At 36.8% G+C, this 17,414-nt stretch overlaps 1 protein-coding gene across 9 annotated transcripts in view; it reads left to right on the top strand.

Moving 5' to 3' along the window:
- The window catches only part of UBE3A (ubiquitin protein ligase E3A), a 54,382-nt gene that overhangs the window by 29,077 nt on the left and 7,891 nt on the right, over positions 1–17,414 (top strand). For all 9 annotated transcript variants that reach the window (XM_080377368.1, XM_080377373.1, XM_080377369.1 and 6 more), the window contains 3 exons: positions 2,993–3,303; positions 7,205–8,460; positions 16,351–16,495. In XM_080377368.1, coding sequence (XP_080233494.1) covers positions 2,993–3,303; positions 7,205–8,460; positions 16,351–16,495 — 1,712 coding nt within the window. The remainder of the gene's footprint in view (positions 1–2,992; positions 3,304–7,204; positions 8,461–16,350; positions 16,496–17,414) is intronic.

Raw genomic sequence — 17,414 nt, 5'->3', positions numbered from 1 at the left:
GTTGCTCTTATGGAAGGCTCAGTAAATTCTGTTCTACCTTCTGTCTGTATCCTCACTTTTAAGTCTCCACTTTTTCTGTTTATTTAAATAGTGTATCTGAGGCCATGTCAAAAGTCTGTAAAATAGCCATCAGGAAGAGATGGAGGGAATTTCTAGTACTGTTGTATTCTAATACTGTTGTACACTATTGTTAACTTCCATAGTTGCTTTAAAAAAAAAATCTAACTTTCAGTTGGACCTACCATCTCTAATAGAATTTCACAGCACTTAATGCATCTACGGCCATGAGTCAAAATTGAAAATGTTTGTAGAAACGTCATTATTATATGCATGATACAGTTTGAGAAGTAATTGGTAGTTAAATATTGGAAGCAAAAAAATATTGAGGTCCTCAGAATTTAACTGATAGACAAGTCTAAGCTTAGCTTTATCTCTTGGTATCTCAGATATGACTTGGTTAAAGTGGAGTGTTGTTTAATATAATAAAATGCCTTGTTAATATATCAGTGTTTATACATTGAAACTTTACTCAAACTAGTTATTACATAAGCTAGAAAGGTGCGTATGCCTCTAAGACTTAACAATTTCTCCCATTTGAAAATATAAGTTCTCGCTTAGATTGTGAAAAGCTGACCAATTCCCTATTTAATCTGATTAACAGCTCTAGATGCTTTAAGTAAATTAATAAATACACCCACCCCCCCCAATATATATACACTTAGAAAAGCAGTGAGAAATAATCCATATAACATTCGTAGGTGTATTTCATGGGTCAGAAGTTTATAGTAAAAAACTTGTGATCTACCTGTAGACTGCAATGGAGAAATAAAGATTAAAGGAAAACGTGATGAGGAAAATGATAGGGTGTATATGAAATAACTGCCATTTCCACATGTGCTGTGGAAAACATGATCAGTGAGAGAGAGGGAAGAAAATTAAAGGGACAGTAATTTTCAACTTCAGTTGGAAAGAGCTTTCATGAAGGCATCAAAGTAATGCATAGGAGAGACTGCAAGAGGAGTAAATAAGGAGCATGTTAGTGAGACAGCTGGGCATAGCTCAGGTGTAAGAATTCAATATTAACCAAGAAAGACTTTCACATGATCTACTTATCTGCCTACAAATGACAATATTTTACACTCTAAATCTGAAGGTCTGAAATATGAAGTCTTGGCATTCAGAAATAGAAGTCTATGAGATCATGTACTGGTCTAAGCTGTATTAAAACACTTGGTTTTTTAAAGCCTCTATACTAAAAGCTGAAGTATGAAAGACATTAAAAAAACCCTTACATTTTTATATGCATGTGAAAAGAGGCAGGTTTTCCTAAGTCTACATATAAAAGCTGGGGAGGGTAGAACTCTTTCCTTGGATCAGAATACAGCTATTCCCTGTTTATACAGCAGTGATTTTGATGGTATTGCTCATACTGCTTTTTCATTTTTTTTTTATGGGCTTCCACCTCTGTCTCAAGGTGTCAGGGAAAGCTTTTCTCTTCAGTTTTTTTGTCTTTGAATGCACTGAGGCATTTGGAAGGTCAGGTAGACATTGAGGTAATGGTTTTCTTTTAAGAAATACTTTCTTCTCTAGAATCATGACATCTCGAAGGGTCAAAAGGAAGGAGCAAAGGTGAAAATTGCTGAATAATATACACATCAATAGTTACTTTCAGAACTTGAGGATATTTTCCCTTCTGAAGCAGCTGCTTTGAAACTCTTTAACACTTAACTAGCCAGTATTAACAGCTAGCTGCTGAGTAGTACCAGAGGGTACTGAAGTAGCACTTCAGTTCTCATATACTTGTTCTATGCAGAATCTGTACATACACTGACGTCAGAAAAGGCAACTTGAAGTTAATATCACAATTTCTGATGGGAAATCTTGCTTCCCGTGTTTTAATCTTTATAATGCTGTATCACTAAAGTTAGGTAAAAAGCCTGCATGTTACAACTAATCAGAATGTTTGTAAAGTTTCATAGTTGATATTTTTCATTAATAACTTCCCTTAATTTAAGTGAAGGTTTGGGGGTTTCTTTCCAAAATGCAATCAAATATGGTGCTCTTGGTGTTGCACGCAGCTTCTTCTGTCCCAGTTACCTGCAGCTTTACAGCAATTTCTTCACCATTTGCATGTTTCTGTAAAAGTCTGTGACCTTATTAATTGGCCAATTAAATTTTTCGTGTGTGTATATATAGTACTGAGCACACTGACTTGTATAGCAATACAGTTGTAATTCCTCAAAATACACACTTGCCATGTATAATTGCAGGAGAAAGGGAGCTTTTTTTTTAGTGAACTATACACCTTGTTAAGCTGAGGAGAGATATATTTAGCCTTGAGCTCATCTGTGATCATTGTTTTGTCATCAGTTTAATTAACCAAGGAATATTTTTTTCCTGCAGATTTAAACAGACTAAATATCTGATCACTTAGTCATCTGGAATCTGGTGGTAAAAAAAAAAAAAAAAAAGTTTAGATTTCTGAAGGGTTTATATCCTATCAGTGTTGTATTGATAGTATTACTAAGAAAATGTCTGGATCATTTGTATTTCGTGCCTTTTCCCTCTGTCAGTGGCAACCATACCTCAGTACTATACATCAGACTCAATCACCTGTATGAGATCCAGTTCTGTTTCATTTGCAGCCTTGCTTTGCATCTAAATTCCTCTTTTTCAGTGACAATAGAGATTGTTCAGAACTGAAAAAGATTCTATACACTGTAACACTAGAATGTAAAGCTAAAAACTGTGCATAAACAGGATTTACCTTTCACTTACGTAGGACCCACAAATTAAATTGCGAGTTAAATATATTTGCATTTGTCAAGATGAGGATCCTGCATTTTAAAAAATCTCCTGATGTGTCCTCTCTGACACAGAAATCTTGTGTTTCAGTGCCTGACTAATCTCTGCCTTGCTGATGCTTCTGAATGAGCTTTTTATATGAAAGCTCTACTAATCCTTGTACTTACTGTTTGAATGTTTGCTACAGGAAGCGAGCAGCTGCAAAGCATCTAATAGAGCGCTACTACCACCAGTTAACTGAGGGCTGTGGAAATGAAGCCTGCACGAATGAATTTTGTGCTTCCTGTCCAACTTTTCTCCGTATGGATAACAATGCAGCAGCCATTAAGGCCCTCGAGCTTTATAAGATTAATGCAAAACTCTGTGATCCTCATCCCTCCAAGAAAGGAACGAGCTCAGCTTACCTAGAAAACAATTCCAAAGGTGCCCATAACAATTCCTGCACTGACAGAAAAATGAACAAGAAGGAAATGCAAGGCCCAAGAGATGACTTTAAAGGTAAGATGTTATTTTAGAATTTTCCTAAAATAAAATAATTTAATATGCACAAGTATAACCCTGTAGAATTCACTGTGGTGGTGTTCTGCTGATGACTTCAGTAAAATACAATGCAGGCAATCAAATATTTTACTGTGGATTCTGAAAAATGGCTTGATTAATGCTGAACACTGATTCCAAATCTGGATCTTTATCAAATCTCTGTTTAGATTCATGTGCATTTGTTGTTTTCTAAGATTACTGGCTTTGCGAATATGGAGAGGTTTTTTAAATGCTGTTGTATGACTGCTTTAGTTTTGCTTATTTTGTAACTCTTATGTAGTTAATGAGTTATAAAAGTTAAACTTTATCTAATTCTGAATTCTATATTAAGAAAATTAATAGAGGAACAAAAAATGATATACAGTGGATGATGGGCAGTACATTTACCAAACTAAAAAAGTTTAAGCAAAGTGATTTCTAAGCCAGTGCACAAAAGTGAAATACTGTTCTGTATGTCTTTTCTAACTTCTGTTTAGCTTTTCAGACTCTCTTGTAGTATGTATTTACTGTTTAATAATAATCTTGGTTGTCACCAAAACCTGTGGTGCAAATGGAAATCACAAGCTAAATGAAATCAAAGCCATTAACCTTTGAGCAGACCGTTTTTAAGTATTGTTGCAATAAATGGTATAAACACAGAACTTCAGATTCTTTCAGTTTAGCTAAAGAAGGTGAAACTGCTTACTGCAAAGAATTAAAAAGCCCCACAGAATCAGCAATAAAACATAACACTGTTATAAGAGACCAAAGATGCTCCAGTCAATACCTGCATCAGTTTGTTCTTTATCTGATGCAAGGTTTATCTGATGCAAGGTTAAATTTGTCCCCAAATTATTTATGACCTGAGTAAGCAAGGAGGCAAACAGTATGGAGAGGAAAGGGGAGTCGGTGTACCGTTAGATGGGCAAGAGGCACATTATGTCTTTTGTGCTTTGTCCCTTGGTTTTGTGTATTTTTAATGGAGATGTGTACATACAGAATTTATCTCCTTCCCTCTGACCCTGCTGTCCTCTCTCCCCAAGATAGATATCTAAGAGTCTTCTCAAACTGTCTCCAGAGACAGTGTGTTGTCTAAAATAATGACTCAGACTTCATCTGTCACAGCATCGCAAGTATTGACCTGTCTTTGTAGCTGTATAGACAAAGAGCATTAATGCATTCTTAAAGACCTTTGAGACTCTTGGTTACCTTTTGGAATTGGATGATGTCTAAGGAGTGTGGTACACTGAAAGTCTTTAAGGTTCATCTACAGCAACAGTTACTGGGAAAACTGCAGTTATGTTTAAGAAAGCCAAGGAACAGGATGTGTAGCTTGCTTTTATAGCTTTCAATCCTTGCTTGACATAGGATTGAAAATTCTAAATAAATTGAAAGAAATGCCCTTCAGAAAGAATTGTTTGAATTACTTTTCTGTAGTGCTAAGCTCTAAGACTATTGGGAAAACTTACCTGGGTCCATTGTCAGCATCTCAGTAATATCTTAGATGGCAGTCCAAAAAGAGGAAGCAAACAGAGAAATTGCAAATATATGAAAAGCAAAGGTTACAGATGTAGTCATATATATGAGAACACCATTTCAAAATCAATGTTATAATTACCTGGCAAGCTATTTTCAACTGATCACAAAAACATTAAATTGGAAACAGAGAATGTCAGTGGACAGGCAGTGAGCACACAATCATAACAAAGCTTCCCTAAGAGATAATGAAAATATTAATAATAAGTTTGCTAATTAGGGAGTGTGTTGGTGATATATATATCACATGCAACCTTTTTCTCACTTAAGAATTACTGCTAAAGCTTGATTTCATGGATGGATTCATCATGAAGTATTACTGAGAACAAGGTCTGAGAGGAGATAAGTTTACTTTGCTGGATCACTTAGTAGCAGTAGAAAGGGTAAGAGGAGAGGGCATGTAAAAGCTTACATGTTCAGACACAACTCAGCAAAAATTTACTTGAGTTAGAAGAATGCTTCACTTAACGTTTTGTCTTTCTGCAGCTGTTCTAATTGCTGTAAAGTAAAAATGGGGCAGACCCTTATGGCAGCTCAATTAGAGGATGGTCACAGGATATGACTCAAAACTTATGAAACTGCTGATGGTAATACTAAATGTTTTAACTGGAAATAGTACATGGTTAACTCTTTATATACTAAAACCTTTGAAAGATTGACTGGGGTATTCCTGCTGTAAGTATGGACATCTGAAATGTGTTGTCCTGTTAGCGTCAACTTTTGCTGATAATCCTTATGCTATGAATAACGTCTGCAATCCAGAGTCAGTGAACTTGGTGCTGTGGCTCTCATTTTGAGGAGCTATGGTGTGTAACAGCATCTGTATTGGCAGTTACACTTCTTTTAGGCAGGTTTGCTTCTTGAGCATGCATTAGGGCAGATAAAAATAGGAGATGTTGCACAAAGCTTGAATCGTTTCATAATATTTTAAATGCTGTTGTTTCCTTAAGAGGAGAGATTTTAATTTTGAAGCTTTTTCACTGTCTTCAGATTGGTTAGAAGTCAACCTCAGCAGCATGACATAAGCTTAATCTTTCCTGTGTTATATGTGCTCTAAAAATGGCTTGGGGCTCTGTGGAAAATCAATGGGTTGTCTGTCTTTGCATCGTTTAGTTTGTATTTTTTAACTGAATGATTGCTTGGAATGAATGTTAGTGTAGGCAATCACATTTCAAAATACTTTTAACATATAACTGTCTTTATTAAAATGATACGCTTCCTTCTTTCTGCAGGGGTACTTGTGCCAGCATTGTTGGTGAACACAGTGCTGTGATGTGTGTGGTTTTAGATCTCCAGAGATGCTGTTAAACAGATTCAGTTTTAGCTCTAAATTATGAGTCAGTTCAGAAGAATCTGCTTAACCTAGAACACCTTCTCGGGGTCTGATCATGTGGTAATCCTACTCCAAATAATCACTTGATGTGAAAGCATCTGTGGATTCTCTTTGAGAAGTAGCATAGAAAGCTATAAATAATGTTTTCTCCTTCTCTTTTCTAAAGAGAAAGGAAGATTCCAAATAACAAATGGACCACCAGATGACTTCATATCAGGGGTCTGCAGGTACAGGGGAACAGACAGGTATTTGGAGCCCATGCAGATGATATATGTAAAGCAGCTTGTTCATCTGAATAGCACATTGATAAGTATACTCAAGTTGTTTATCTGTGAGGCCTGATGTACAAAGAAATAACCCATATGCCGAACTGAGTGTGTAATTTAGAGGGCAGTGTAAATTTCTGAGCATGTTTTGGGGAGGATTTTCAGGCATCAGTTTTTATACTAAACAGTTGCAGAAAGCATTAAAGATAGAAATAAGAAATCTTACTTTCCCATTATACAAAACAAATTACTGAATTATTTCTTCAAGACCTGTTTTTAAGGTTTTTAAGCGGGGCGGGGGGCGGGACAGTGTATGAAGTCCATATGCTATGTTTGAAAAGAGGTTGATACAGTTTACTTTGTGTATAGTTGCTTGCACATTAACTGTGCAGATTTACCAGAAGACTCATTAAATCCTTTAAACATCTTACTGATTGATTTAATTGCTCTTGTTCAGATGATAGAATACTGTTAGCTTCCAAATACAGTTAATTGGCTGCAAAACACTTTTACCATTGAGCATGTTCTCTGGTCAACATCTATGAATAATGTATTTTACAAAATCATAATGAATGAAATCATGTTTCTTCATGCTAATGAAATTATAAAGTATGTCTTGAATTTATCCAGCATTGACACTGTTTTTCCAGTGTTAATGATGATACGATACACAGATGTCTTGAGCAAATTAGAAGTATTTTTTAAATTTTTAACTTAATGAAATTAATACGTTATGTTTTTATAGATGTGACTTTTCTAACAGAAGACAAGATATATGAAATTCTTGAACTATGTCGAGAGAAAGAGGATTATTCCCCTTTAATCCGGGTGATCGGGAGAGTATTTTCTAGTGCTGAAGCATTGGTACAGAGTTTCCGAAAAGCCAAGCAGCACACCAAGGAGGAGCTCAAGTCCCTTCAAGGAAAGGATGAAGACAAAGATGAAGATGAAAAGGAAAAAGCTGCCTGTTCGGCTGCTGCTATGGAAGAAGATTCAGGTGCATCGTCATCTTCATCGTCAAGAATAGGTGATAACACGCAGGGAGATAATAACCTCCAAAAACTAGGCCCGGATGAAGTGTCTGTAGATATTGAAGCAGTCAGACGGGTCTATGATAGATTACTTTCTAATGAAAAAATAGAAACTGCCTTTTTAAATGCACTCGTGTACTTGTCACCTAATGTGGAATGTGACTTGACTTACCATAATGTGTACTCTCGGGATCCTAACTATCTGAATTTGTTTATTATCGTTATGGAGAATGGCAATCTTCATAGCCCAGAATATCTGGAAATGGCTCTACCATTGTTTTGCAAAGCAATGAGCAAACTACCCCTTGCAGCTCAAGCAAAACTGGTCAGATTGTGGTCTAAGTACAGAGCAGACCAGATTCGGAGAATGATGGAAACATTTCAGCAGCTTATTACTTACAAAGTCATAAGCAATGAATTCAATAGTCGTAACCTAGTGAATGATGATGATGCTGTTGTTGCTGCTTCAAAGTGCTTGAAAATGGTTTACTATGCAAATGTAGTAGGAGGGGATGTGGACACAGATCATAACGAGGAAGAAGATGAAGAACCTATCCCAGAATCAAGTGAACTAACTCTTCAAGAGCTGTTGGGTGAGGAAAGAAGAAATAAAAAAGGTCCTCGTGTGGACCCACTGGAAACTGAACTTGGTGTTAAAACTATAGATTGCAGAAAACCACTTATCCCTTTTGAAGAATTTATTAATGAACCACTGAATGATGTTCTAGAAATGGACAAAGACTACACTTTCTTCAAAGTAGAAACAGAAAATAAATTCTCTTTTATGACCTGCCCCTTCATATTGAATGCTGTTACCAAGAACCTGGGATTGTATTATGACAATAGAATCCGGATGTACAGTGAAAGACGCATAACTGTGCTCTACAGCTTAGTTCAAGGACAGCAGCTCAACCCCTATTTGCGACTTAAAGTGAGACGTGATCACATCATAGATGATGCGCTCGTCCGGGTAAGTCACACAGTAATATGGATTTTAAGTTTGTTGGTTCTGTCTAGTTCAAACTATGTGGGCTTTGACTGACTGAAGAGGACTGCATGCAAGTGCAGTGTTCTATTTACTACGTCTCCCCTAGAAGAAACTCAAATAGTTGTACCATATTAAGTTTGAATTCTAAGGGTGCTGCTGGAGATTTGTATGTTCAGTGGAGTTAATTCTACTCGGGGCGGTTGCAGACTTAAATGTTTTAAGGTGCCAAATAGTTCTTATTCCCTTTAAGAATCTTAATGGATTTTGTGCTGTTAACAGCTCTTAATGGTGAGAATGACCAACTTCTGTTACTTTGTCCTCTGGAGTGTTTTGGATTATCTTCTCATAGTAGGGTTTTCTAGGTGGAAGGAGGAATTGTTTCAGTTGTGGGCTCTTCATGTGGACTTCTGAACTTGCAGATACAAAATGTGTGGAGTGCCTGCATGATAAGTGGAACATCATTTCTCTAAGCATTGTTGCAATTTGGTGCAAATATGATATAACTGAGAAAGGAGAAGACAGACCTGTTGGTACCTAAGAACTGTGAGAGCAGCCTGTTTCTGAATATGCTGGCTTTCTAAAGTAAAATTGAAAGCCATTTTTTGACACAACTTTGGAAGATGGGAATTATACAAGATATGAACTATACAGAGTATTTCACAGTAAACTTTTTTACAGAAATATGTTCTTTAATTTTAGGACTCTTCTTTTTTTTCCTTAAAGGTGTTATTTTTCTGTGTTCTGCTATTAAAGCACAGCAATGTTCACAAAATTTTAGATTTAACCATGGCTTTACAACTTGTTGCTGAAGAGCCAGGCAGGTGTTTGGAGAGACTCTGGGGAAAGGACCTGGTTTTGCCTCTCAACTCAGCTGTTACTTTTAGTTAAATCTGGTGACTTTTAACTGCTACTGAAGTTTAATTGTGAGAGCCCTAAACAAGCTCCCGCCTTGATTTTTCTGTGTACCTATGAACTTCCAGATGGGTTAGCTGCTTCATGGGAATTGCTGATGATATGACTTAGGAAGGAAAACATTTGTCTCCAGTACCAATAGGACAAAGAAAATTGTGTTGTAGAAATGGGTTCTGTCTGTAAACCCAATCTTAGGCAAATGAGGAATGCACTGTTTTAAGATTAAAGTGTACTATTTACAGTTTTCTAATCCTCAAGAATTTGTAATTTCACTGTCTATCAGACTTACAGTTGTATCCAGTTATGTTTTGTTACATTAGTGTGGTGGAGTTTATTTCCTTGACTGTTCAGCTTTGGGATATGTAAAAGAGGGATGGTACTATCTGTTTAGGAGAGGGTGGGCTAAAAAACCTTAAGCGCTTGGTTTTAGGGAAGTGTTTAATGTCAGTTCCAGCAGAGAGGAAGCAGACCTTCCTCCTCATGATGATGATGGGAAGGAAAAACTGTAAATACTAAAAAGGACGTTCTTCCACATACTGCTTGTTGTGGAAGGAAGTTGAAATCTTTGAGGACAAAAAAATGTTTAGTGTTGCTTAGAAAGCTCACAGGTGACATCAAGTTGGTGCAGCTGCTGTATCACAGTGGGGCCACAGCAGTCACCACTCTGCACACTCTTGGGCTGTTGGAAACCTACATAGTTTAAATCAGATTAAGCTCAAACATGCTAATTTAAACTGTGATGCACTTGCAGCAGCCCTTGCACAGCCTAGCAGTCTATGAGTACATGCCTGGGTAGTTGCCATGGATCCTCTTAGGGCTGTTAATTTAAGCTGTCAGAACATGCTAATTTATGGTGATCTGACTCTGTCAACCCCCCCCAGGAGAGTAAGAATTTAAAACTGTTTATTCCGAGACAGAAAATAAAGAAAAAAGATAAAATAGTTCCAAATACAAGTCTGAGCTGAACTGCAGTGTTAGTCAATGAGACCATGTGCAGCTCAGGCATTTCTCAAAAGTGGAAAATGGATTATGTTCAGTAAAACGGAGATGAGTGAAGAGTCACCATCCTAACTGGAGGAAGGGAGTATGTGCCACTTCAAAAATACAACAAAGTAGCTGTTGTGAGATGACATGGACTTAAAGACATTTGTGTTGATAAATGTATGTAGTGGGTACAGAAGTCACCTTTTAACTATTGATTTGTTTTAACTGATGATATAAAGTATCAGTGCTCAGGGAAGAGATTTTAAATACTCCTGAGGAATTGTTAGGAGTTAAGAAAGGAACAGATGGAACAATTCAGTCTCTCTTGTTTACTGTGGTTTGCTTATGTCTCTTTCATTTGTCTCTTCTCACTTTAATGTCAAAAAGGATGCAATAGAAATAAATTTAGAGAGTTCAGAGTCTCTTCAGAGAGATTGCAAAGTCCTTTTAATGGTAAAAAAGGTGACGGAGAGCGCATAAAAGATGGCATGGCTAATTTGGACTGGTTTTCTCAACTGGTAGTACCCAGTCATATCATCAGGATGCAGGCTTAACATAAGCAAAAAGACATATTTTGTCCACACTGTGTATCTTAAAATTATGGATGTCTTCACCCAGAATTTGTAGCTCATCATGAAAGAAAGATCTGTCAAAAGGTAATGACAGGGCATTTTGATGTGACCCAAACAGAAACCTGAGGAAGTCTAAGATGCAAGTCTGCTGTTAATTGGGAAAGTATTGTAGGGAAAATACTGTTCCACAGGGTCATCTTGCATCTTTCCTCATGAAGCAAGCGCCTGATCTGTGTAAAATTGCATGCTACTGCTACAGGGACTTCCTGTAACAGCTTGGGAAGTGATTTTAGTAACTTTGACAATTTGTTTCCATTTCTTAATTGTGTGCAACAGGTCTGGAGGAAGATCTTCAGTCTTTTGTCCTAATCCTTAAATAACTTGCTTTATCTCTGATTATAGTCAAAGATGGGTACCATGTGCTTCTGTAGCAGCACTAGCAGCATTAAACCTAAGTGAAAGCTACATTGTATGAGTTTGCATCAGTGATGGTTGCAGTTTAGGGTGCAGTATTGAACTTTGGAAGGGTCTCACTGAAAACTATCACAAAGATCTTGCCAGGGTGATAGTCTTCGGTAGTAAAAGCACATTCTTAGAATCTGTTCAGTGGCAAAATGTTTCCAAATATGCTTACATTACAGGTAAGTAATTATGATTACAAATATTTTTACCTTTGAATTGCCCTTTCTTTTTATTTCTGTGGTTCTTAAAGCCTTGTTTGAATTATAAGTAATAATTACATACTCATGTCACTAGACCTGTGTCTTTACAGAACATCGGTGCAGACTTTTTTTGACTGTATATGGAATAACTCTTAACTTCCTGATAAAAGCATTTTCAGAAATACTGATTAAAATGAGGTTGAGATGATCTTACTCATATTTTCCATATTGATGTTAGATATTTTTCAAGCCAATGTAATGACCAGCCTTCATAATTTCTTCTTGCAAATGGACAAAGTACTGGTCTGTCTTTGCTAATTAGACAAGCTAATTAAGGTATCACCAAGCTGCTTTTCTCTTATCAATACTTAATATTTAAACTTTTAGAATTCGTATGTACATCTTCCCACTTTTTGGACTTCACTAAAACAAATGTGAGCACTGGTAAGTGATTTTTTTTAATTATTCCTGGAGGATTTTTTCTCTTATTGAGAATTTGAATCAGTAACTTTTAAATAACTTTGAAGCAATAACTTGTTTGAAGTTGCTTATTATGAGAATCTTAGTTCACCCTAGAGCCACATACATGTAAGCAAAAAATATTATTTATGGATTCATTGTTCAGTTTCTTTGCATGCATGAAACTTGCATCTGAAACTTATTTTTCATTTTTTTTATTGAAGTGGACTTTAATGAAACATGCTTTCTTTGTATTATATACTTATTGTATATTTATTTTTATGTATGTTGGTCTGAAAAGTCACCGGAGTGGGCAGGAGATTTTGGAACTGGTGAAGTGCTAGTCCCCACTTTTATTAAGGTACCCTTATATTTCGGAGGTGGTAGCTCAGTTTACAGTTGAAAGCAGTTAACATGCATTTTGGAGTCTTAATGCGTTTAAGAGGTTAGCTCTACTCTTGCTGAGTCATGTTACGTGGATGCGGTAGCAACGAAAGACAGTTTATCTTTAAATCCCTTCTTCTGCCTCTTCATCCCCCAGCAGCTGTTTCTTTCATCCCCTTCCTCTGAGTTTACTTTTCCCACCCCCATGCCCCAGATTGTATGTGGATTTATTCTCAGGTAGCAGTGATTTAAAGGATATGAGTACAACACACAAGTTCTACAAGTGAAAATGTGGTGGATTCCTTCAGCAGAGTCTGGCTGGTACTTAGTTGCAAATTAGGAACTCACTTTGGTAAATTTCACATTGGATGTAGACAGCTGTCAGGCAGCAAGCCTCTCTTGCTTGTAAATGAGACTGCTGAATAGATCAATGTTCAAAAACTCTTAAGTGGCAACCAAAGCCAGTAGGCAGATTCTCTCATAGTATATTATCAACAAAGTACTTTAGGAGCTTTGAGGTTCTCTTAGACTAAATTGATGATCATGTGTGTTCATTTGAAAATCTCGACACTGGTGTCCCTTGGTTGCATGCAGAATATGTGTGACTCTGTTGATGCATGCAAGCTCTGCTGGCAAGTGTATGCATGAACCATAGAGTACAGTTTGAGAGGATGCTTCTTAAGTCACTTTAAATACTACTTCACATGTCATTTTGCAGAAAAACGTAGTGACCAACATGTGATGATGTGTCACTGGTACTTTCAAACTTGAAGTAGTTGTGTTCATGTCACTTCTGCCTTCTAGTGTAGTGTGAATGTGTTAAAAAACTTGTGTAACATTGCTAGAACTTGAGGGGGGGCGGGGGTGGATCATTTTTAACTGAATAGAGATTACTTCAGTTACTGTCAGTTTTAAGAAGGTAGACAAACTCTGGTGTTACATTAAGCTTTTAAACATTGTCATAGTTCTGTTAGTCAGTGGAAGATTCCAGTCTTTCAGGAAAGCACAGTGTTGTTCCATAAGCAAAGTACATCATACAGTCTCTTAATGCTGTGGCACAAGACCATGTCTCAGCCAACAAAATACAGCTATTCTTTTCAGCATCCTATCTCAGCTTTCAGTTTTCAATTTATAGATGATCAATTTTTGCTGCTGCTACACACATGCTTTACACATGCTTCTTGAGAAGTCCCTGGAAAATTTAATGACTTCGTCATCTGCTTGGCCAGTCAAACCGTTATGACAGAAAATGTATTGGCTCCTAAAACTTTGGGAATTCACACACACACATAGAGCGGGTTTATCGAGCAGCATCTGTGTTGACATGACTGAGACAACTCTGATTATTTAAAAACACAAACAACCTTAAACAGAAGTTCATATTTCCTTGCTATAGAAACACTGCTGCAGTTCTACTAAAATTCGTGCCCCTCTACTGTCATGACTAACGCTGTGTTTTCCACGGAGTTCTGGTTTTCTTGTGAAGCATCAGTGCTAAGATATAGATGTTCAAAGGAGCAGCTAAACCCACAACCTTCAGTTGAGCAGCTCAGGAACGTTGTCCTGTTTATAGAATCTACTTCAAAGAACATTAGACTTTGACTCAAAGTACTGGCTTTCTGGTAGTCCTTTATCTGACTTGCTCACAGACATCCAGCGCACCATTCAAATCTACTCAGTCAACATTTGCTCAGCTAGGAGTGTGTCCTTCCCATTTTTTGTATACTGCTTTTCTTTTACATCACTCATTGCAGCGTAGTTTTCAGCCAAAAAAATTATTTGAAAATAATTTTAATTACTTCATATGTATAAATATTAGCCACTCTCCTTATACTAAGTGTATTCCTATGACACAAGAAAGTCTTTATACTATGACAAAGGGTTGCTGTCCCAAAAGAAATGGAGAGGCAATATTTGCTTTCTCAGAACTCATCAAAATTCATAAACGTTACAAAATAGTAAATTGCCGATGGTAAATACTACAAAGCCAATGAAGTCATGACTGGGGAGAAGAAAAGAAAGCTTTAGTGTCAGTTATAAGTAGAAGGGATTCAAATAGAACGTATAACCTGTACTTATGGTCTTAAAATAAATGCTAATTTTTGTTTTTAAAAAGTCTCAGTTGTATTTGGAACATTGCTTAAGCTCCATTTTCTTCTTGGATAGGAGGAAAAATTTTTATAGGTCTATAAGATGCATAATTTCATGATTCACATGAAAGGCAAGATGCAAAACTACACTGTTGTGGAAATCATGTGATGGAAAGACCGGGGAAGAGCAGGACTACTGCAGCATGTTTTTGCTGCAGAAGTATTCTTGATAAAATACAGTGAATTTTAAAGAGTAAATGTTATTTGGTGGTCTTAGGGCAAAAATAGTTCATTGCAAATGATGTACAATAAATACTGAATATTTATATGTAGTACATAACTAAATTTTCCAGATAATATTGTAATTTAGTAAATTAGCTAATCTAACTTGTATTCATTATTGGAATCTTCGTGGCTTGCCTCCATTTTTTTGACTGAGCTTTATATTCTGCCGTGTTACACTCCATTTCCCTCATACTTGTTTTCAGTACAAGTTAGTGCAGTTCTTTCTCCACATAATTCTCTTGCATGAGGAGCTTCAAAGTCTTCAAACATGTTACGCTGACTGCCTTAGGTCTGTCACCCTTCTACCCCTGCTATGCTGCTTGAAAGATGGCTAACTTGGCAGTTACCAGGAAAAAATGTATCTTACTGCTGGTGTCACTTTATGAGTTGGTGTTGTCATTGCTGGCTTTATCCTCTGTTCTGTTCCTGTTTCCCTTTATACTTCTGTAGTAAAATTCTGGCACATAAAGAATGGATTGGCATGTGTGTCTGGGTAAGGTAGGGTAGTGAAATAAAAATAAATGGTAAGTGCGGTTTGCACTAGCACAAATTTAGAGGCAAATCTCACTAGTGATACGGTCTTGGAGGATTGTACGGATCCATCTGTGCCTTTACTGCTGTTGAGATTTCTTTGCCATATAGTAAGTTTAATGTAATCATGCTGCACAGGTTTAACCAACATTTATGCTTTTAAGCAGCGTATTTCTTCTCAGCTGCAAAATATTGCTGCATAACTTTTGATTTACTGAAAGGATACATTTTTGTTGGAAGAAAGTGAAAGACCTGTAATGGCCTTTATATAGACATGAGACCCTTTCCTATGAAATGTCACAACTTCTGTTTTACCTTAACTGAACTTGCGCTTTCACGGAAGCAATGTGGTAGAAGACCCGTTTAAAGGCACTGAAGAAATAAGAGCGAGAGATTTCTGAGATCTTTCATTAAGGTCAAGAGGAATGGGGATGGATTCAATTAATATATTAGCATGGGTTTATTCTGGTGCAGGGGCATTCCTCAGCTCTTTGTTCGTGACATGCAACTGCTAGTCAGAGGCTTGTCTTCTGTCTTCCGCAGTAAATGATCACAAGAAGGATCTGAAAACGTATCTGTGTAGTGCCTTCACAAAACCATTTGTTGTCAGACATGTAGATTAGACTGCAGTCTCTTTTCATTGTCAGATGAATTTAATTATCCCAGTAATACATCTTGGTTTCTTACTGTTTTCTGAGAATTTTGTGCTGCACAATGCTAACTTGTTTAAAGTAAGTGCTTAAAAGAGTAGAAATGGAGAAGGCTAACAGATCAGATCTGTTAGCCAGTTTCTTGCTGCATTAATTCCCAAATTCTAATACATGCTTAGACTGATTTAGCATTACTGTTGGTTTCTGATATTTTACTATTGTAACTTAAACTTGTTTTCTTCTTAGGTGTGGAGGCTAGTTTTGATTTTGGTATTTGATACTCAATTGACTCTTCTAGTAAACGGATTTACTAATGAAATACTTCTGTCTGTTCACTCAATAGCTAGAGATGATTGCCATGGAAAATCCTGCAGACTTGAAGAAGCAATTGTATGTTGAATTTGAAGGAGAGCAAGGGGTAGATGAAGGAGGTGTTTCCAAAGAATTTTTTCAACTGGTTGTGGAAGAAATCTTCAATCCAGATATTGGTACGTGTTCTAATAATTTACTAACGTATGAGATTTTTCCCACGAAAGGTTGGACCAGATGATCTTTTAAGATCCCTTCCAACCTGGGCTGTTCTATGTTTATGCAGTGCCTGCCTGTATCTACTGCTGCTTCTCTGAAGCTCTTGATTTCTTGGTGATCATGAGTACTTGACCCATTTGAGGCTCACTATGTCATCATCAGTCATCCTCCTGAGGAGGAACAATGAGAGGAATAACTGTATAGTTAGTGAAAGCTACCATTGCTTGTGTAGATAAAAATCAGTAGTATAGGGTTTCTTTGCAGGGTTCCTTTGTTTGTTCTCTCACCTTTCTCCTCGCTTTGCTTTGTGATTAGCTTCTAGAATTAGTAATCATACCAAAGAGGAAGAGCTTCTGCAATAAAACCAGAGTAGGACTATGGTGAGTTTTTGAGTTATTTCCTCCCCTTCCTCCAGCTTAAAAGATCTGACAGTTTCAGTTCTTCTAATGATTTCATCTAAGAAGGGTACAGATCCAAAGTATGGCAGTAATGTCAAATTTGATTGTAGTTGGTTAAGAATTAGCAGTAATTTCATATATTGGAGACAGTTTTATATTTGTGTTTAAACAGTCACATTTCCATCTTTTTTTTCTTCCCTTGCTCCCTGTACCAGTCTTTTATGCTTCCATCTTTACACATGAAAGGACATTGCTGCTATTAATATGCAGTTTGTCTGCTGTTCTGAAAAGTTTTTTAAAATACTTCGAGTTAGAGTAGAAACAAGACCTACCAGGATCCTATACTTCATAGTTTGTGAAATATGATTCACCTTGTAGTTCCTGTAATGGCTTCCATTGAAGAAGATCAACAGCTTATGGCCTTTAGTTAATTTGGGTTTTGAACTGTGTAAAACATCAAACTGTTTTAAAAAAGGAAAGC

This window comes from Falco punctatus, assembly GCF_963210335.1.
Source record: "Falco punctatus genome assembly, chromosome: 2".
In the NCBI taxonomy this organism is placed as follows: Eukaryota; Metazoa; Chordata; class Aves; order Falconiformes; family Falconidae; genus Falco; species Falco punctatus.
Note: the sequence above shows the minus strand (reverse complement) of the source record. Positions and strands in the feature narration are given on the sequence as shown.